At 38.5% G+C, this 21,816-nt stretch overlaps 1 protein-coding gene across 4 annotated transcripts in view; it reads left to right on the top strand.

Annotated features, from left to right (window-relative positions):
- Positions 1-21,816, top strand: part of CPNE8 (copine 8) — an 82,963-nt gene that overhangs the window by 9,597 nt on the left and 51,550 nt on the right. For all 4 annotated transcript variants that reach the window (XR_011146628.1, XM_068995184.1, XM_068995194.1 and 1 more), the window contains exons 2-6: positions 5,013-5,053; positions 12,980-13,026; positions 17,910-18,013; positions 20,907-20,946; positions 21,717-21,793. Coding sequence is in view for 3 of the 4 variants with exons in the window: in XM_068995184.1 (XP_068851285.1) it covers positions 5,013-5,053; positions 12,980-13,026; positions 17,910-18,013; positions 20,907-20,946; positions 21,717-21,793 (309 nt within the window). In the remaining variant the exon portion in view is untranslated. The remainder of the gene's footprint in view (positions 1-5,012; positions 5,054-12,979; positions 13,027-17,909; positions 18,014-20,906; positions 20,947-21,716; positions 21,794-21,816) is intronic.

Genomic DNA, 21,816 nt, shown 5'->3' on the forward strand with positions numbered 1-21,816 from the left:
ATTTTTATCAGTAAGGATTTCAGAGCTGTTGAAAGCAATATATAAGTGAGTCTTTTTCCAGTCAATACAGATTTATTCCTTTAATTTTGAAACTAGAGAAGCAGATTTTAAACTGTTCAGTTCCGTAGTTACTGTGGTCTGTTCAGGGCCGGAATTCTGTAATTTCTGATGGAGGAATTGGATTTACTTCTGCTTAGCAGTTTTGAGTAACAAAGGGTTAAAAAAAAAATTACAGAGAAGGAAGTTCAGTGATTGATCACTAAAATAAAGTGAAATTTGAAGGAAAGTGTATGTGGACAAGGTGAGTAAATGCTACTATTTAGTGTACATCTGACAACACACATATAATGTATAGTGGACGAGAGATGTAGGAAGCAGCATAGGCTGTGATGGTTTCTGGTTAGCTGCCACTGCTAACCAGATCAGTGAATCTCAGAGCCTCTGATTTATACCTCTGAGTCGTTTTCGATTAAACAGTACCAGACACTCAGCATTAGGAGGAAGCATTTCTTTACTGAGAGGGTCGTCAAATGCTGGAACAGGCTTCCTAGAGAGGTGGCCAATGCCCTGAGCCTGTCAGTGTTCAAGAGGCATTTATTTGGACAATGCCCTTAATAACATGTTTTAACTTTTGGTCAGCCCTGTAGTGGTTGTGCTGTTGGGTGGGATGATCATTGTAGGCTCCTTCCAACTGAAACATTCTATTCTAAAAAACTTTTTGAGCGCTGCACCATTATTTTATAAAACTGTTGCTTTGGTAAGGTTTTATGGAGTTTATGAAACTGTGTGAACAAAGTGATTCTGTAAGGCATAGATAAATATATTTTAACTTTATCTTATTTAGTGATCGCTTTCTTCCTTGCCCTGGGGAAATTGCTCTCGTTATACAGAAAAAAAAAATTATCCCAGCATTTCCAGTGTTATGGATCCTATTAATTTCTTTTTCCTTAGACATCTACGCTGTTGCAACTGTTTTGGAAGGTCCACTCCAGAATGGGCAGGTGCAGAATGAAGTCCTTCAAGATCTGTGCTGGTAGAATAAAGCACAGATATTCTTTCTGCACAGATATTCCTAGACTTCCTTGCTGTAGATGTTTGATATGCATGTTTCTCAAGGAAAAAAGTTTTGGTTTTTTTTTCCCCTCCCTCATAATTGACAGAAATTTCTTTTCCTTTTGCATTCTTTATCTGAAATGCTTAATGGGCATAGAAAAAAAAGATACCATGTTCAGTTAAAATGTAAGTCTGTTTCTTTTGATACTTTGATTAGGAGAAAGAAAAATTTCAGATATTTCTGGTTTCTGAATTTGTGAGCTTTCCTGAGACAAAGCAGTTTACTACCAAAGAGAATGCTTTTCTCAGGAAAAAGGGAAAAAATGACACTCTGTATTGCTCAGTCTGTGCAGAAAGTGCTATTGAAAATTAAGAGTAGGAAGACTACTTAAATTTCTAGAAGGACATGTAGTCTGCTGTACATTTTGTGTTACTATTTCTTGTGGCTGTAGATTGTCGTATGCTTATGTACCATGCAGTTTTCTTATGTTTGAAGGAGCACTTTGTTATCCCCCTGAAATGAAAATGCACAAATGAAATTGAACAGTCTATTGAGTTGTTAGGTGATTTAGTGGTCAAATCAGACTTTTTTTTTCTTTTTTTTGTTTTCCTGTTGGCACTTTTTCTTTAAAGTTCCCATTGAAATTGGCTGCATTGCTTGAACAGCTTGCTAAGTTCTTATGTTACTGTTTTGGTTGGCTATTTATGATTTGGACAATCAGGCATGCTGCAAACTTTGCTGAAGACATTGTTTATTTGTAGGAAAATGTGTGAAGGGTTGAATTGACAGTGTTGTAAGTTGTACTAGTTCAAGAACACGAGTTGATTGCGTTAATGACCTAAATTACAATGTTAAACTTGGGTATCTCTACCCTTGCAATGCTTTCAGGAATACTGTTTATGTAGAAATGTTCTTAACTCTCCAAGTACCCCAGAGCAGCTGATAGCTGGTGAGAAGGAACATTCTTAAAAGAAGTATTATAGATTCTTACCTTCTTTTAATGCTGTTCCCATGGTGGCTGCTTTTGCAGCTGCTGGAATAAAAGTGTCAGGATAGACTGAGCTTACAGTATCAGGCCAGTCTTTATGCTAGTATGTATATAGGAAAATAGAGGGGAACAAGATTTAAAAAGGAACACAAGAAGAGTAGAAAATATCTAAAGAACTTGAAGCACATTAACTTAGTATAAACATGACTAAAATTGCTTAATCCTAGTCTGCAGGGACAAGCACTAACATACCAATTATAAGGTCACTGTATAGTCATCATGCAGAGGAATTAGAATTGCTTGGAATTCTAATGGTGAGTATGATTCAAAATCTAACGTGCTATTTCTTTCATATAACTCTAATTTTGAGGTTTTATTGCAATTCATTTTGGGATAATGCAATTCTAATTACCAGGAATTAATGGTGTATCTAGGTATATATAATTAAAGAGGAATAGGAAGCAATTTTCATTTTGGGTTGGCAATTCTGATATTGCAGAACTTGCTACACTGTCTTTTAAAGCAGTTTGTAGTAAGTGTTGTCAAATACTGACTTGGGTTTGCTGATTTTCCTAGGTTTCTTAATACTTCCAATTGATATTTGCATGATTTTTGTTAAGGTAGGCTACAGTTTCGCTGAGTGTAGTTGTATGCATAAGAATTACACTTCTGAATGGACTAGAGAAATTCTGAAGAATTAGTGTATGCAGAATTCAGGTTCATTCACAAGCACTAATATTAAAGCTAGTGCCTACTTTGGCTGGATTAAATAAAACAGATCTGTCCAATGTTCATTTAAAGCTATTTTTTTTTGTTCATATTGCTTGTTCTGAAAGGTGAACTTAGCAATACCTGAATTTGGAATATAGTATCTTTTCATTGTTGAAGTCTTAAGTGGACCACTTAGAACACCTGTATTGAACAAAATATTCATACACTTTTCAGCACTGTTCAGTAGCACGAAATTATGTGATTTAGATCTGAATGAGAGTAGTAATTGGTGACCCTTGAAGAGGCTCTACTAATTACTAAAAATAATAAGCTGTAAGGGATGTAAACTGGTTATTTAATCCTTTCTTTTGCTCTGGGGTAGGATCAAAGAACTTACTAGAACTTGTAGCTCTCTGACATATTCTTGAAGACAATGGAGATTTCACATCATGTCTGCCCACCTTTAACAGTGAAAGATGGTAAAACAATGGAATAAAGTTCAACTTCTGTGCCTGCAGTGCAGAAGATTCAATTTATAGTTAAACCTGTTCCTACTTGCTCTGTCTATATCAAGGTCAGCTTCAATTTGTAGCAGAGTTTCTTTCCCTCTAGATACAGTCTTTATACTTCCGATTATTTCTGTTTTCACTGAACTCCAGTGGCTCCGTGTCTGTCTTAGATTGCAAGAAATTGGAGTGTCCAAAACATTATTGCTTGAATTGAGTGTTTGCCAGTGTTATGAAGACCAGACAATTAGTCTAACGTGGCATTTTTTTGTTTGTGTATTCCAGTATGCCTTTTTCCCAAAGGTACAAGGCTCCTGACTTGCATTCAGTTTGTGGTCAACTGTGATGTCTAGGGCTATTTTTGACATAACTGCTGTATATCCAGCTATATGTAGCTATGCTGCATTTTTGCTGTTAGTACCTTCCAAAGTTTAATAGCTCTTTGTTGTCCCTGTTCAATGGCATCCTGTTTTCAGAACATTTTTCTAGTCTGTCAAGATAATTTAAAAAATTTATTTAATTTTTTTTTGAACGATGAAATGTTGGTAACTATTCTGAGAATGGTTTCTGGTCAGTCCTGATTCTTCAGAATTGTTAATTTAAGTCCATTCATCTGTGTATGATTCTCAGCTGGCTGAAGTGTGGTTAAGATATTGGGACTGCATTCCATAACAAAATTAGTATTTTTTCCTAGGTATTCCGTGAACAATTAGAAGAATCTTAGTTTTGATGCATGTCCTATGTGTGGATCATTTCTCTTTACCTTACTTGTCCATGACAGATTCTTAGAGATACTTCCTGATGGCTCTGAAATCTCACAGCCATTCTTTTAAGTAAAGTCTAAGGTTTTTGGGTTGAATTGGCAAGTTACTCTCTGGTAGATATTTGCGATTTAAAGGCATTTCTCTTCCCAATGCCTGTGTACTAGTTTGAAAACAAACTAGTGGGAGACACTAAGTCAGAATAACAATTTAATAGGGAAATAAAAAGGAAGGGGGGGGGGGGGGAAGGTGGATAACACTGGGTAAACTGACAGAGTCAGGATACAACCTGGCACCCTGTTAGGCAGGGTGGTGGTAGCAGTCCAGTAGAATGGTGGCTGCAGTCCTCCTGAAGCGGTGATCCTGTAGAAAAAGGGTCTGTTCTTCCTCTGAAGGTCCAGTGGTGGCTGTGTAGCTCCTGTCCTCTGGAAATCCAGTGGGAAGGTTGCCTCTGGTGTTCAGAGTCTCAGATTATATCCACGATGGGATGCTTGGTTCCTCCCTCTGGGTGGAGCATCTCATAATGGGGTAATGAGTCATGAGGCCAAGTGTTGATTAGGCTCATTAACAGAAGATAGTCTGGAGGGAGTTATCTCTGAGTCATGCAGCAGGACAATGATGGGCCATTAACAGGAAGATAGTCTGGGGGGAGGAGGCAAGGAAACACTGCCCCACCTGATTTCCACAGCTCATGAGGATGGTAATAGAATACACTGCAACCCAGGACAGCCCGTTGCATGTACATGTAATGTACATGTGGTTGCTTTTTGATTCATGGTATTGGAGTATATGAGCCACAGTTTGTTCAAATCCAGAAAATGAAATGTAAGCTGACTCCAGTGTTAGTGCTGATTAAGTCTTGTATATTAGGGCAGAAGACTAAGCTGGCTCTTGATTAAAAATGTTAAAAACATATATGCATTGGTATCTGATTTGAATCTTTCACAATTTTTTTATAGCTAAGATTATTTTTATCTTTTTTTTCTTTATAGAAATCTTTTGGACAGAGATACATTTTCTAAATCTGATCCAAGTGAGTATATAGTATTTCATTGTTTATTCTTCTTACCTTTTCTAAATGTGCAAACACTGGAATAAAATTAGGTGGGTGATTTTCTTCAGTGTCAGTTATGTTTACATTGTCTTTGTGACAGCTAATTAGAATAATTAAGTTACACTTGAATAAGTTACAGTTATAATTAATGCTACGTGAACTGGAATTTTAAAGACTGTTTTTAATACTGCTTTCCTGAGCTAAATATTCCCTTACTTAGCATGCAACCCATTCAAAGTTTCCTAAAATTAATAAATTCTGGAAAGTTGGGTTGCTATTTCTTTTTTAGTATATGTTGTTTTAGATCTTTTTCAAAGCTATGAGGCAAAATACTAAATAAACTAGAAACATTTGTTGCTGTTAGTACATACTGTCCACTAATCTTTGAGTCAAATGCTGAAAAATAAAATTGAGTTAATTTATCTCTGGGAAGCACTATCTTTCCTGATCAAAAATGGTATGATGATTTTGGAATTAATCTCTTCAGAATTGTAAGCCAGTGACACTTTTCTCATAAGCTGTATTATGACTGGATCCCCCAAAACTCTCATGTCTGTGAATTTATGATGGAACTTTTGATTTAAAGTTCATTGCTATCTTCTTGTATTGGATGCTTTATAGAAACTTTAATCAAGGAACCAAGATAACAAAAAATTTCCTTTCTTTTCTGATAATGTTTATCAAAGGAGTTCTGTAGTGTTAATAGACCAGTCCTTAGGTTGTGGTGTCATCTTGTCTCCCCTACAACTCTCCATTTGCTTTTATCTGTAAGTTCAATTTCTGTTTTTAAGCCTGGGCTTTTCTTCCTTAGGATACCACATATTGTGCTTACTGGCATTGGAAATAACCCAAGACACATATACTTGTATCATGTGTCTGAACATGCAACCATGTCCTGATATTTGAATACTGAGTCATGTAGCAGTATGAAACATTTGAGTACTTTTGGTAGAGTATATGTTTCCATTCTGCATCAAAAATTTCTTGAGAGAGATTCCAAAATACACTTTTGAAGGGAAAAGCTTCTACTTCCTGGGGAAAAACTAAGAAGTTAGGAGTACCTTTGAGATTTCTAACCTATAAAGCTTTTTTTTTAAAAAAAAAAAAAAACAACAAACTAGGAGACATAGGCAATACCTTGCCTCTGGTGTAGGGAGATCACACAGAAACAAAATGGAGTGTTTTGCATATTAATAAAAATTTTTAGTTGGCTAAAAAAACAGTAAAAATTAGTTGCGGGTTGGATTAGATGATCTTCAGATGTCCCTAACAATTCTGAGAAAGAAGACCCTCAGTTAAACTGTTTTGAAGAGTGCCCAGTGACCTATTGCCCTCTCTTGAATTCAGAGAGATCTCATACTGGCAAAAGTGATAAGGTGTCTACAGTTTTTAAGCTCAGATATTATTAAGGACAAGTGCTTGAAGTTTTTTATCAGCTAGGGAACTCTATTTGGCATAAATTGCAGGGTTTGAGTGTCGGGCCTGTGGTGTGACCTGTGTGGGAGGAAGGCCATGCACCACTCTGTGACAGTCACAGCTGGTTCCAGTCAGCTCTGAAAACCACATGAGTGGCGTTTGCCTGCCAGAACTTCTGCCAGCCAGGGGAGCACACAGTGCCCTGCTCAGATGTAGCCCAGTAAAAAACGTGTCAGCAGTTGCGAGCTAGAGACAGAGCTGCTGAAGTTACTGCCCGAGCTACACGTGTGGTGGAGATGCTTTCTTGGGAGGAGATGCTCCATCCAAAAGGCTCTGTAGCCTGTGCACAGCCCGAGAACGCACAGGTGGGCGAACCAAAGTCATCGTGGCTGGTGGGTGACCCCTTCTGGGGAAAACTTGGAAACAAAGTGGCAGGAAAACCAAAAGAAATCTTAGTATCTATTTTAAAATATTTCTGAGAAGTAAACTGGTGGTATTTTTTAATGGATTCAGAGTATATGGAAATATTTTTAAAGTATCGTGAACTTGCTAATCAATTTGCAACATACTGCTTTTTCAGTTATGGTAAATAGCTTATTTAAAGCACTCGAATTGGTGGTGTGCTTTAAAGATCTGTTCTCCAGCTATGAGTACTCAGTTATGATGCCAGTCAGGCCTGTCTGTCACAGGGTAGCAGTATAGAACCATGATGTACAGTAATACTGTCCTTGGTGAAGAGAGAAGAGGGAAACTGTTCGTTCTGGAAGTGCTCATACTGTATTTTCACTCAAGAAATTACTTGTCAGAGCAGCTTTGCTTTTGGGTACTCTCCAGTGTACATCCAGTTTTAGTACTCTTCAGGATTTTTTACTAGCCAGTTTAGTTTGTTTGCTTGTACTGTTCTTTAGTTGGGCACAGAGATACGGTCCTGCTGTAAAATGGGGGAGTAGTATAAAAGGTTCTTGTTCTTTTGTATCTGGAAGTCTAGCAGAACAGCTTTCCTTAATGTCTGTTCACTTGGACAAAGGCCATTCTTATGCTGGTCTGTATACAGTAACTTTATTCTGTAGCTAAAAAGGTGTCAAAACCAGCGTTCTTCCACGCTCACAAGATCCACTTTTACAGCCACTGAATTTGCAGCCATTAGGTCTCATACACGATAGAACCATGTAGAGTCATTCTGTATGTTGAGGTGTCATTGCATTTGCTTATGGCAGCTCTAATATGCTTTTTATACTCCCAATGCTTTTATCTAAGCATCATACTGATAGTGAAAATCCAATTTTATCTTCTTGGTCTTTCTCTCAGAGGGACACACATGAATGTAGCTGACTTCCATGTGAATATAAACAACCTTCTCCTGAAATTAAAAAGGCATTTGTGATTTCTCTGGTTCTCTTAGGAGATATGCTTGGCCTTTTTTTGATACTGTAATTGCTACTCAGTATTCCAGTTCTGACCGCTTCCCTGCAATCTAGAATATTCATGCCAAGAGGAATCTGTCACTTTGCCTCCCTAGAGGCAAGTGATAGAAATAACTGTAGAGATAGTAGATATAGATGGGACAGGCTTGGATAGCCCTTGTTCATGAAGTATTTTAAACCATACTGAAGCCTCTTACTGACAGTGCTTTTTGCTCAGTGGAATCAAAGCAAGTCATATATACTGATTTACTGTAGCATTTGGACCATTCTGCTCTCCCAGTTTAGAGACCATTTTTTCTAGGAATAATTTTTTTTAAATCTACAGGTTTTGTTGTATTTTTTTATTTTCTTTTAGACAGCTGAGCTAAAGTCATGCTTCCCTGATGAGGCAGGAATAAGCCCTACAGAGGAGATACAGATTAATGATTTTGGCATGTTTCTTCTGTCTAATGACGGGCAGAATTGTTTTCTTCCTGTGCTCTGACAACTCAAGCTGAGCCCTGCAGAGCGGTGCTGGCAGCAGCACAGTTGGGATGGAATGTCCTCTTGTGGAACCCTGTGGCTCCTGAGTATGGATCATCAAAAGAGTCCAGTATGAAAGACTGAAGACATAAAAACTCTTCCCTGGGGAATCTCCCCATGGAGGATAGTAGCAAGAAGAATCTCTTGGCAGTTGGGACAAAGGGACCTTAGGGTAGCTCTGCCTAGAAGGTATAAAAGCTAGTCAGTGAAGAGTATTAGGGAGCCTTGCTAGAACTGGTACCATGAAAAGGTTTAGGTAGCATGGGGAAAAGGTCAGCTTTATTGTGGGTAAGTCTTCCTTGAAATGGAATAGATGTGTTGTTATGTTTGGGAAAACTGGAATGGGCAATGTTGGTGTAAGAGTAGTTGCCAGGCTAAAGGATAAGCATATATGCATTGAAGGGGAAGGGACCAGAGCAGATAAGGGAGGCCCAATCTATCTGGGAAAAGAGGAAGATGCAGGCTGTAACAATCTATAATATTTTGGGAACTGTGTCTACAGTAGAGTAATAACTGTTGACTTTTCCACCCTTTTCTTCATTGCAAGATTTAATTAAATTTACCTTGAATGTGACATTGTGGTATCAGTGTCCAGAGTTAAAAATTACTAAATATTAATATTCCTGACTACAGATGTAGATGTATCTTCTCTTGGAAGAGCTCATATGGCAAAGCCTTCCAAAAGGGTTTCTCAGTTACCCTTTATCAGTGTGCTGCTCTGAACTTTCTCATTGCTCCCTCAGTTTTTGAGATGATGAGAGAAAAACTATTTTTTCAGCTCTACTTTAGGATGATATAATGGCTTTTGAAATATTATTTACCCCACTTTATTCCTTCTTCTCCCACATGACAATGCTGTTAACTGTTTTTACTTAAAAAATTGGTTGCTTCATAAAGCCCTTAATCTCTGGTTTGAGCATTTCAAGTGCTTTAGATCAACTTTACCATATTTATCTGCATTTCTCCATTGGATATGACTTTGACGAAGTTTTTGATCATTGCAATTAGCGTATGAGGATCTTTACAAAACTCTTTCCAAGAGCCTTTAGAGATAGTGAATCTTAACATTGATGGAGACCAGTATCATGGTTAGTTTCCTAAAATTTATGGGGTGAGTTTTAGAAGAAAGGTAGAAGAATTTGAAAAATTATTCTGAATTTACAAAATATTTATCAGACAGACTGGAATATATGTCTTTCCTATAGCTTTCATTAGGTCTGACTTTTTTTGAAATGTCAGTTTGAGATGGATATGTGTATGTGTCCCTGTCAGACAATAAAATATTGCATGAGATGATTGCTTATTAGGCTGTATTTTTGTTATATTTAAAATAGTGGCTACATCTGCAGCCTAGAGGGGAAAACCTTATTGCAGTCGACAGCTTCCTTTGATCTCTTCTCTGTGGTGACCAGTGACAGGACCTGAGGTAGTGGCCTGAAGTTGTGTCGGGGGAGGTTTATATTGGATATTAGAGAAAGGTTCTTCCCCCAGAGGGTGGTTGGGCACTGGAACAGCTCCCCAGGGCAGCGGTCACAGCACCAGCCTGACAGAGTTCAAGAAGGGTTTGGACAATGCTCTCAGGCACATGGGGTGACTCTTGGGGTGTCCTGTGCAGGGCCAGGAGCTGGACTTTGATGATCCTGATGGATCCCTTCTAGCAGGGTCCCTTCCAGCTCAGGATACTCTGTGATTCTGCAATTCTAGATGTAAAGGGTAGTCAGAAGTTCAGTAACCTACATAACTTTCTTTAGCTGATTTCATAGCTTCTATTTCATTCTGTTTTCTCACATTTTCCCATTTCACTTCATTCTTCACGTAATACACTTCAGCAGCCTACTCCAGAGAGTGTTGTAAAAATAGGCTTTTTGGTTTGGATTCAGTCTACTATAAACAGTAACCAAAGGTAGGCACATAATTGCCAAGAGTTTATTTAGCTTAAATGGAGAAAGACATCTCCTGAGAATTATTTTGAATTTTTTTTTGTAAAAGCTTTTTTTCATATACAAGACATCTTATTTAAAAAATAAAAGTGTTAACTTTGAGCTTCTATGTGAGCTAAAATTGTGAAATAGCTTTTTTCTGTTTCTCCTCTTATTTGCTACTGCCTAAGGGGATTTTTTTTTTTTTTTTTGGTGTGGAGAAAATGCATTTAAAGTAAGAAAATGCAGTTAGAAAGTTGACTTCATTTCTGATTTGGTCTGTTGATCATTCTGACTTCACTGAGAACAAAATCAGACCTCTACTTTTGTTGTTTGAGGCTGCAACCTAAAACAGTAATATTTTTAACTTTCTTTTGAAAAATAATGATTGGCACAGGAAAAGAATTTGTTGACGAAAAAAGTGTTCAAGTATCTGTATTTCTATTGTTTAGAAAGGGATTGAAGAGGAGTTTCAGGTAAAAGTTGCTTTATGGTAGTTACCTGCAACTAGTTCCAAACTGTTGAAAATAAGGTTTATAGTGCTGTCAGTGCAAATGATCTGTACTTAAAATAGTGTTTAAAAGACCTGATAATGATCACTGTACCCCTGTCACCAGTCCCTGTGATGAAAGCTGCAGCTTAATGTGTAGTGAATGCTGTACTGGAAATGCAGACCTGAGTGACACCTGGGGGATTGTTCTGCTCAGTCTTTCAGAATCAGGTTAGGTCAACAAATTCAATTAATTCCATTTTTTATCAGGCTTCAGTTTAAAAAAAATAAAGTATGCATATGTGAGATGCTTAAATATATATAAATAATTTGAAGTAAAATTAAAGGAAGAAAACCTGAGAAGTCTTTTTTTTTTACTTTTTCTGGTTCTATTTCCCCTGTTTCTTTTCAGTGGGGTCCTCACTTGTTTTTTTATTTTAATTTTCTTGTCTCTTGAATGAAGTATATTTTAGAGTAGTTGTGCATTAGATTATCTAGATGTCGCGGGTTCGGTTTGTTCCCGGGCGGAAACACCAATTTAGTGTAGTGGTTTGGCCCAAAATACTCATTACTGTTTATCTTCTGTGAGGTAAGAATTAGGAGAAACGCAAAGCAGGCACCAAACTTGAAAGAACATAAATAAGTTTATTAACAGACCTAAAAGAAGGAGGAAAAAAAAAAAATTATACCACCTTCAGAACTCTCCTCCTCCCCCCACCTTCCTCCCTTCTCCCCCTGACAATGTAAAAAGACAACCCTTAAGATGTTCAGTCTGTTTAACACTTCCATAATAACCTTGTTCAGTCCATTTAGAAAGAGAAGTCTCTTCTTGCTTGTGCTATGAAAACAGTATTACAACGAGCCAGCCGCCCACTTCCAAATATTGTTCAGTCCATTTAGGAAGAGGAGTCTCTGCTCGCATGTGAGTCCCTTCCCCTGACTTGCAGCTTTTCCCGCAACTGCTTTCGGGGGTCCACTCTTGAAGTTTTTTGGGGTACAGTTTTAAGGTTGAGCTGTTCAGAAACAAAGAAACAGAGGCCCTTCTCCTTCCCTGGGAGCAAAGGGTCTTCCTCATCTTCATCATTAGGACTATCTCTGGGAGCATCTCTAGGAACTGAGGTTTTCTCCTTTCCCATTTGGAGCAAAAGTCCTCATCGCTTCCATCTCTCCCTGTTCAAACTTCTCATGAAATTACAGCTGTGTCAGCATCTGCCTATCTCAGTGCAGGTGCTTTTGCTTACAAGCTGAACACTCCACCCCCCGTATCTTCATGAAATTACAATGGGATACTCTGATATATCATAGCTTCACAACAGACTTTCAGCTTTAAGCATCTCCTCTCTCTTCCCTCAGGTTTCCAGCTCTTCACAGCAATAAAAGGGTTAATCTTACCTTGGCCTTGCAGCTGGAATTTTTCTTATCGCAGTGGAGCTGGGGGAGACCGAGCCGCTCCGGCTGCCCATGGCAAGGCAGTGGGGGCGGGGGGGGAGGGTTTCCATGGCTGGAACAGGCCCATGGCTCCAGGATGGCCGTGGCCCAGCCCGGCCTGGCCCAAGCAGGGCCTGGCCGGGCCCACTGGCCCCCGCACGGGGCCTGCAGCCACCTGTCCCAGCGCCAGAAACGAGAGAGAGCCTGGGGGGGAGTTTGTCTATTCTTAAGTGTGTATCACAGAGGTGGTCACAACTTTAAGTGGCTTAAAGAATTGTCCATATTCAAACTGGCCAGCTGATAGGTTCTGCCAGGTCCCAGAGGAAGCTGTAAGCACCCCTTAGCAAGGACATCCCTTCTGGGACTGTGCTTGCTAACCTATGACACTAGAATAGCCTGACCATCCACATTTAAAGAAGACCTGCTTTTATCCAGTTTTGACTTTAAAGATTGACAGGTGCTTGCTGGAGGTTAAGTGTAAGCACTGCCTCCCATTTTAAGGTGCTCCATTTATTAGATGATTTCTACAACAACTAGACCATATTGTCACCAGTCTGGTTAGGCTTGCTGACAGTTGAGGGAAAACATTACTGTTTGATTGTCCTAGTTACTAATTTCCACAGCAGAAGAGACTACAAAATTAGTTCACTTAATTTAAGGATATGTTAAAGTTTGAAAATAACCAAACTTTTTTTTCTTTTCACAGTCTGTGTTTTGTACACACAAGCCATTGGAAACAAAGAATGGAGAGAGGTAAGATGCATATTCATAGATGTATAAACCCTTTCGGTATATTTATGGCTGGTCATTTGCTCTAGCAGAGGAGGTCGTGTCATAGCCTCTTGAATGCTATGCTAGGCTTATGGGAGTTCTGTGAACTAGCAAACACTTAGAACATTGCTACACTGATCTCAATTTCCATATCTATATCACACATTTCCATCAAAAGGGGAAAATAATAGAGAAAATACATGAGTTTCCCATTTTATAGTCTTCCTCAGATAAATTAAACCAGACTTAGCTGTTAATTTGGATAAGGTTTGTGGCTCTCAAGAGAGGAGAACACTCAAACAGTACATGATCTGTGGAAGAACTGAGCTGTGGTGATGGTCAGTGTCAGCAAAATTAGTCCGTAATTGTGGTGAAGATCTACCTTTGCTTGTGTAGTGTTTCAGAGAAGTTAGATGCTGCTGAATGGAGTGTACACTAGGCGACAAGGGAGGGAGGATATTATGCATAGGTTGGACTTCTTATCTACGTGTGTAAACACTGGAGAGATACGTCTTAAGAAACTAAATCAAGTACCTCAAAATTGGATACCTGCAGCAGATCAACATTTATAGCCTTGAACTCTGTCCCAGTTCTTAGTCATCTAATTTTTCTCCTCTGTTGTTACTCTTTGAAAGAACTGATGGCATTGGGGAAAAGGGTGGTCATCTTTCTACTGATAAAATACACTATTTACCTGCCTTCAGAGAGAATTGCCGGAACTGTTCTTCACTATAAGTGGATTGCTGTGGGCTTTAATTATGGAGCCAAGAGTGGAATGTACTATCTTACTGATTTTCCCTGTACAAGAGAGGAGGTCTGATACTGTTGTTTTCAGAACTGATATTTTCTGTGATTATACTGTGTAAAATTTCCAGTGGGAGGTGAGCAGGGACACAGAAAACAGACCTCTTCTCTTGTATTTGGTGTCCTTGCCAGTTGGCCAGAGAATTGTATTTTCTGCTTTGCTGAAACATGGTGGATGTGGGTTTCAGTCTTGTCAAGAAGAGAGAATTTAATTTGTCTCATGCTTGGGGAAAAGCTCATATAACTGTGCAATGCATGAAACACTGTACTTATTTAATTTGTAGTTTTCAGCTAAATTGCTGCTCTCTGTTGTTCTTAAGTAGGTACTAGACATTCTCTCAGTATACGTACTGGATCACATTCCTCTGATGATTTGTATGAAGAAATGTCAGTTTAGGGACTCAAAATGGGAATTCACTAATTCATAATTAAATTGTCAGATATAGTGGGCATACACAGGGTTCTAAATGTCTGGACAGCAAACTGTGAAAACAGCAGATTCTTAAGTCATTCAGGTGTCTAGGTGGCTTGGTACAGTTTGGTTGTCAAGCTTAGGTCATCACTCGAGCATTTGGGTCCTCTTCTGGTCCAGGAGAATTTTTTTCAAAATTTTGGCTTTTATTATTGTCTAAGGTTCATATGTAACTTTGTGGAATTTTCATACTTCTCTTGTGTAGCTGTTAAAAATGGTAAGTACTTGTTTTAATATTATAATTGTCCTGATGGTAGGATGCTAATATAATCTTACCTAGAAGTACGTATAAATAAAGGGGAAGTTTAGGAACTACAGGCATTAAAACAGACTTTCGACATTGCAGTTGCTAGAAAATCTGAGTTTTTTACTTTAAATCATAATTATCTCCATCTTGTGTATCAGGAGGTTCAGGTATAAATATTTGCAACTCAGTTTTATGTTTACAGTTAGTGGAAAAAAGTAACATCTGGAGGGCAGTTCACCATACTTAATTTAGATGTCTGCATTAGATCAGATGAATCATTCTATATAAATGCCTCCAAGAGACGATCAAAAGTCAAAACTTTTGACTATGTCAGATGTAAAGTTCCGTGAGTAGAATCTGTTCCTAGTATCTGTTACAACAGTCAAAATTAAGGGGTTGGCATTGTGGAGGGGCTTAGTCAGAATTGTGCTTTGTATGTTGTGGAATATTGTATCTATACCAGCAGTAAAAAAATTAAGGTGTTATAACGCAACCAGGGGCTTGTACCCACAAGGCCCGGGTGCCCTCGGGCAGAGGGGACGCAGCGTTGGCCTCCACAGCGTCCTCGCTGGCCGGCTCAGTGGAATCGGCGTGGGATGGGTGCGGGCGCTGGCTCCTCCTCAGAGGAAGCACCCCGGGCGGCCGATGGATTGGGCTCGCGTTAGCCCGGAGGCAAAGAAGACGGGAGGGGCTTCTGGTGTGGGTTCCAACAGGTTTATCTGCAGGAGGGTCCAGGGACCAGAGCAGCCTCCAGGAGATGCGGGCCAGCCCCTTTGTGGGGGGGTGGAGCAAGGCAGGGAAAGAGAAAAAAACCAATGGGGTACAAGCAGAGGGGAGGATACAATTTTTCAGAACAAATGGGGAAAACAGGGAGGCGGGAGTCATAACAGGGAACCAATTAATAACTAAGAAAGGGAGAACTTTCTGGAACAGGGGGAGATAATTTAGGATTGGGAGCCACCCAGGGGGAGGTAACCTAGACGTCAGTGATCTTGTCTGGTCCACCTTCCAATCCACTGTCCTGGGTGGGGAAATCCACCCAGTGGATGGCCCTGGTTTGAATGACATTTGATGGTTTCAGCCCGAGAGCAGGCTGAGCCACCCCAACAGTGGTAGGTAGAAGATTAGTTCTTTTAAATAGTTGCTTTGATTCTGTTACTCTCCTGAATAGTGTTTCTGAAGGTTTTTGCTTCTTGGCCCTGTTAAGATTTTAGCTTTACACAGTTGTTAGTGGGGAAAGTAGGCCATGTGGAGAAATAATTAATCAGTAGTTATGTTATTAGTCATAAGTGACTGGATTATGGAAATAACCTCTTCTGCTTAAAAAGGCTATAGGTCATTGGGAAAACAGATTTTAAAAGGTGCTTAATTTAGCTGAAAAGTATAGACTAGTGATTTTTAGAGAACAGCATTTTAATGTCATAAGTAAGGTAAATTCTATTAGTAATTTGTCAGTTAAATAATTAGTTATAGTAGTTAAATCATAGAATCATAAAACCATTTTCAGAGACTGAAAATAGTTCATGCCTCAAACATTGATATAAAGTTTTGCTCATTGTAAAGAAGCTACAACCGAAGAAGCTTCCCTGAAGAGTGGGACTTTGAACTGAAAGTCAAACTGTTGAGTAGATAAAGGGAAACACATTGTTCAGTCATCTCAGGCTGAGGGAAAGATTTGCATCCACAAAAGGCCAAAGCCACCTGCTGCAACTATCCCCAGTTGAGTTTGGGGTGGGGGAAGAGCACAGCTCACAGAAGCCAGGTTTACACAGACTCCCCCCAGCCGAGTGGGGAGGAGGAGGTTTTGGGTGCAATGGTGCAAGCTCTGGTGCGAGGCAATAAACACCCATCCTCTGTTACACAAACTGGCCCAGCTGTGGAACCCCCAATCCCACAGGGCACATCCACGGGACTTCCACATGAGAGGCTTGGCCCCACAGGGCTGCACAGAGTCTGCTGTGAGAGACTGCCCCCCACCCCAGGGGGCCATGGCTGGACATGCCCACCCAGCCTGAGCATGTACACCCATGGGACTCTGTGCCTGCTGGGGGGACCTTCACTACTGGGAAGACCAGCTGGAGAGGATCAACAAACATCGTTGGGATCCATGGAGTGGTGATATTTTCCTTATTCTGTCCCCCCCCACCTCCTTCCTTCCTCCCTCCCTCCCTCCCTCCCTCGCAGTCTCTTGAGTTTTATAACAATCTAAGTATAATTGATGAGAGATAAAGGTGACAGTGTAATGGGTATTCAGTTAGGCCTTTTCTGGTCTCAGTGTGACTTGATCATCAGCACATTGCATATTTATCTTTGGTTACTGATACACTCTGTAATACATTGTAAATCAAGTCTGGCAGATTTCCCAAGGGTAACGTGGTTGTAGTGTAAAATGAAATACTGTTTATTGAAAAAAATGCACAATTGAAGATACGAGAAGTACTTACAAATTTATGATGTTTTATTATTTTAAAAAATTAAAAATGATGCTTAGCTGCCATTTTATAACTTCTTTTTCTTTTGAAGTAACTTCTCCTTTGGGTTCATACATAGTTCTATTTCTAACTGAGCTAGAAAATTTAAACCCATGATATATGAAATATGACAATCATGGCATAATTTAAGAGAAAGGAACCCATGTGTTCTCCAGCCTCCTGTTCATCTGCTGTGTCTGGGTCACCGTTCTGATCCATGAAAAGCCATCTCCAAAGTTGGACCAGGTTGCTCTGGGCCTTCCTCAGCTAAGGTTTGAATTTTTTTTAAATCAAAATATTTTCAGCTTGACAAGACCTGAGGCACTTGCTATAAACACCAGGAAAGAAAAGGCATTTTGCCAAAAGCTCAGAGAGGGGAGCAATGAAGAGAGAGCTGAACTGAGGTGAAACAGGAGATGGATAGTGCAAAAATGATACATTTGCAATGGTAGGACTGTGTTCCCTAATATTTAAAGCTATCTGAAGTAGACAATATATGCAAGCTTTTGCTTGCTGTTGTGTCTGGTTGGAGATTTTTTGGTGGGCTTTTTTTCTGGAAACAGTGGATTTTTGTTATTGATTGAAGTTTTTGTGGATTTTTATTGGCTTTGGGAGCTGATGTTGATGCAGTTTAGGTCATACAATACAAGGTTTGTAGCGCTCTATATTGAAATATGAGGTCTTCTGCCACTCCGTCTTCATCCACAGATAACTGATCTATTCATGTGAATGCAGTAATTTTCTTTCATGGTATCTGTTTAAGAGAAGTTTTTACAGGCTCTCATATACCTCACACATTTCTGGTATTGGCAGTTTATTTAATTCTACTTCCTTATAGCATGTAGCTTAAACTTGCACTTTTCTTTTACAGTTTGGAAGAACAGAAGTAATTGATAATACTTTAAATCCAGATTTTGTAAGAAAATTTATAATGGACTACTTCTTTGAAGAAAGAGAGAATCTGCGATTTGATTTGTAAGTTAACAATCTGACTCTAACATTGCGGCCTCTGTAAGCATGTGAATTTTTGCCCAACATAAAATTAACTTGAAGAGAGGTGGTATCTATTGACATGGGATAAATTAATGTAGTAAACATGACTGACTTAGGATTGCTTCCTCAGTAATAAATGTGTAACATTGTAATGACGGAGTTTTAAGAAATTGGCAGGTTAACTAGTCAAAGTACAATTATACTTAAAATTATTACTTTCAGAAAACAGTTAAAGAGAAAAAGATCTCAAAACATTAAAATATTCTTTCAGCATAGCCAGCAAAATAGGTATGAATATACTGTCCAGAAATAAAATACTGTACAAGTAGTACAGAACCAAAAATTTCTTTACTTTGCATCTAAATATACTAAATTTTAAGATTTTAAAACAACAGCAGTTGTTCTAGAAGTAGATAGCTTTTGACATTATTCCTGATGTGCTCATTTCATTCCACTGGTGGAATTGTTTTGACTTTAACTTTATTCTTTGGAAAATAGAGTTGAGAGTCCAGTCACCAGGTCATGTCACCGTTGCATGTCATCTCTTGCCTTTCAGTCCATTCTGGTTGTTTCAGTCTTTGTGATAATCAAGGTTGTCTTGTTTTTTTAATTTTCATCCTCTTTTTTTATTAGCAGTTCTTTCTTAACCTTGCCCTAAGAGAGAGTATGAATAACCCTCATAGATAATTAATTTTTGCTGCAGTTTTGCATCATACTATGCATAGTGGCCGCAAACTTTCTTTACATATCCTTTTTTAGCTGAAGAAGTCTTTTCCCATTTCTTTTTATTTCCTTTGCAAGATGTACTAGACCACCTGTTTCAAGGAATGAAAGGAAATACTTAATGCCAGGAAGATTACAGGGTGCTTTGAGGTGGCTAGGTACAAATTCTTCCACTTTCACAATGGAAGCCTGATGCAGACTTTATTTGTAATTTTAAAAGTTGGGTTTAGTGCCATTCAATCTGTGGAGTTATAACGATTGTGGGTTATTTTAAATAAGTTTTAAGTCACAGCTAATCAGTTTGTGAAAAAAAGGATCCTTCTCCAAACATTGCTGAAATAACTACACAGTGGGGGCTGTGTGGAAATCTGGATTTGTTTGCCTCTTGCTTCTCAGAGAATGCATGTATCTTTTGGGGAGGGGGCAGTGCAATAAAAGAGAAAAGTGAAGGAAATGAACTGAAAAAGAGGAAAGCCAAGCTCAGTCTAGGGAAAGAAAGGGGAGTCTGTAAAGACCTTCTGGATAAGTGCTATCTGGAAAGGACTTGGGTCTGGAAGGGAAAACACAGCCTCCTATTTAATTCTTATGGAGTCAGGGAAATGGACTCCTGTTTGTCTGTTTATGAAAAGCTGTAAATACCATACATTCTCTGCTTATCAGAAAGACCCCGACTGCTTTCTGCTGCTCTTCTGGGTCACCTGGACACAAGCCTGTTCTGAGCTCAAAGCTGAACAGCTGTTGCTGTCTTTGCCTGCAAGTGACCATATAGCCATATTGTGTGAATTTACCATAGAGCCCTATAACAATGATCGATGAGAAATTAAATAGCTTAGAACTCTGAGTTAGGAATGTAAATCTCATATGGCCTCTCGTGGATTAAACCCAATTCTGAAGCTTTAGAAAGTTTCCTATATTAAATTCTGTGACAAAATTTTGTACTACCGTTGGCCAAAGTGTTATTTTTCAAAGGAATTCCTTATATGATTCATATCTTTTGCAGGAAAAGAAAAATGAAGTGGCAAGTATATCTCTGATATTTGGTGCTCCATAAATGAGCATGACCCCCTTCCTAAAATGTACAGCTACCAGTGTCACAGGCCCCTTTCTGTTCACAACTGGTACTTTGTTAGTGATTTTGCCAGTGAAGCAATTCTTTGTTTTACTTCTGTAACTATGCTTCAGGTCAAATTATTAGTTGTGTTTTTCTGTTCAATTTCACCAAACAGTTTGCTTTTAATTGGAGGTTTTAACTAGTATTAATGATATTTATAGGAATTTTTTTTCCTTTATAAATAGGTTTCTAAAGTTTTGACTGTGCTGTACCACATCCAGCAATGTTACAGTATTCCTGTCATCCTGACTTGTGGTCTGGTCCATGTTGCATCCCAGCAACCAGTTGTGGCAGCACAACCAAAGGGATAGCACTCCATGCAGTGGGAACAGGAACATGCAGGGGAGCAAGGGATGGGCAATGACAGATAAAATCATTTTCAGTTTATTGGTATTGAATTGGAATGGATTATTGATAAAAATATTACTTGGATTATCTGATAAAGATGGAAGACAATTAAGGTATAGAGATTAATAATCCCCTATGAATTTCTTACATTATTTTTTTCAATCTCTCTTAAATTCAGAGAGGAATTTTTTTAACTCTTGATTGTGGAAGGGAAATGATGACATTTTCTAACTGAAGCAAGACTAAGATTATGATAAACTCAAAAGAAAAGTCAAACTCTTGCTAAAAGCAGTTTAGTTTATTGTCAGTTATTTCTATTTGCTTATTCAAATGACTGAAAAATTGCATAAGAAAATAATTTACAAGTTAGTTTGTTTTCTAGGGTTAATTTTTAGTTTTTGGTCTGCTATTTGGCATCTTTCATTGTTCAAACAGGAATATCAGAAGAATTTCTCTTTAAAGCATCCACTTTGTTGGAAATGATTTAATTTCGAATAGCTAGTGAACCATAGTCCTGTAATATGTGATGACTCAGTTTGTCTTCCTCACTGGGGAACTTCCATTCACAAATCTATTTGTGTAAATTTCACACATGGAAATAAGTGAAAGAATTCTTAATTTTTGTTTCTTTACATAATTGTCCTCATGTATGTCATCTGGCAACTCTGATACAATTTTTTTTTCCCCCCAAAGCTATGATGTTGACTCAAAGAGTCCTAACCTGTCAAAACATGTAAGTTCTTCCTCACTACTACACTTCCTTGTGCTAAAATGCTTACATTTCTTAAGTATGTTTATTTTATTTTGACTGTAATATCAGATACATAGAGACAAATACAGTGATTGTGCTATGAGTAAAAACACATACAATGCTAATGAGTATAATTTTAATGGGACATTTCTCTTGTAAAGAGTACATTTAAACACACATGTATACCTTTTCAGATATGTGATATGCTGCATTTTGTTGATACTTTTTTGGGTCCTAAAAATTGAAGCATGTTTTGATTGTGTCTCAGTGTTAAAAGAAACCTTTTATGCTCATGTTGTCTTGAAGTGGGAGTGATGAAATAGTAACTTTAAAATTTAGAGATGCAAGAGTAGAATTCAGAGGCTCCTCAGTGACTATTTTTTATAAATAAATACAGGCAGGCTTTGGTAAGAGAACCTTTGAGAACCTGGAGCAAAGGAAACAAGAATAGTAGAAGGAATGCTGTGTGTGTGCTTTGCAGTGAAAAGATAAGACATTTTAGCCCTTGATCTCCAGTTACTTCCTCCCTGAAGTGATTGTGTAGTGCCTTAGAATTACATCTGTAAATGTAACCCACTGTTACTTCAACTAAGTAGTAGTGAGTCTGTTTATGATTCATTGTTGCATAGTTATTACTAAGATGTGGTGTTCAGCAGAATTTGTTCTTCTGTAGGGAACAGCTCAGATAAATAGGAAACCAAATTTCATTGCATGAAATATGAATTCTGGGTTTTTATGTTGTTGCTTTTCAGGATTTTTTGGGACAGATGTTTTGTACACTGGGAGAAATAGTGGGATCACAGGGGAGCAGACTGGAAAAACCAATTGTGTAAGTATTCTGGAATGTTGCAT

This window comes from Aphelocoma coerulescens, chromosome 1A, assembly GCF_041296385.1.
Source record: "Aphelocoma coerulescens isolate FSJ_1873_10779 chromosome 1A, UR_Acoe_1.0, whole genome shotgun sequence".
NCBI classification, from domain to species: Eukaryota; Metazoa; Chordata; class Aves; order Passeriformes; family Corvidae; genus Aphelocoma; species Aphelocoma coerulescens.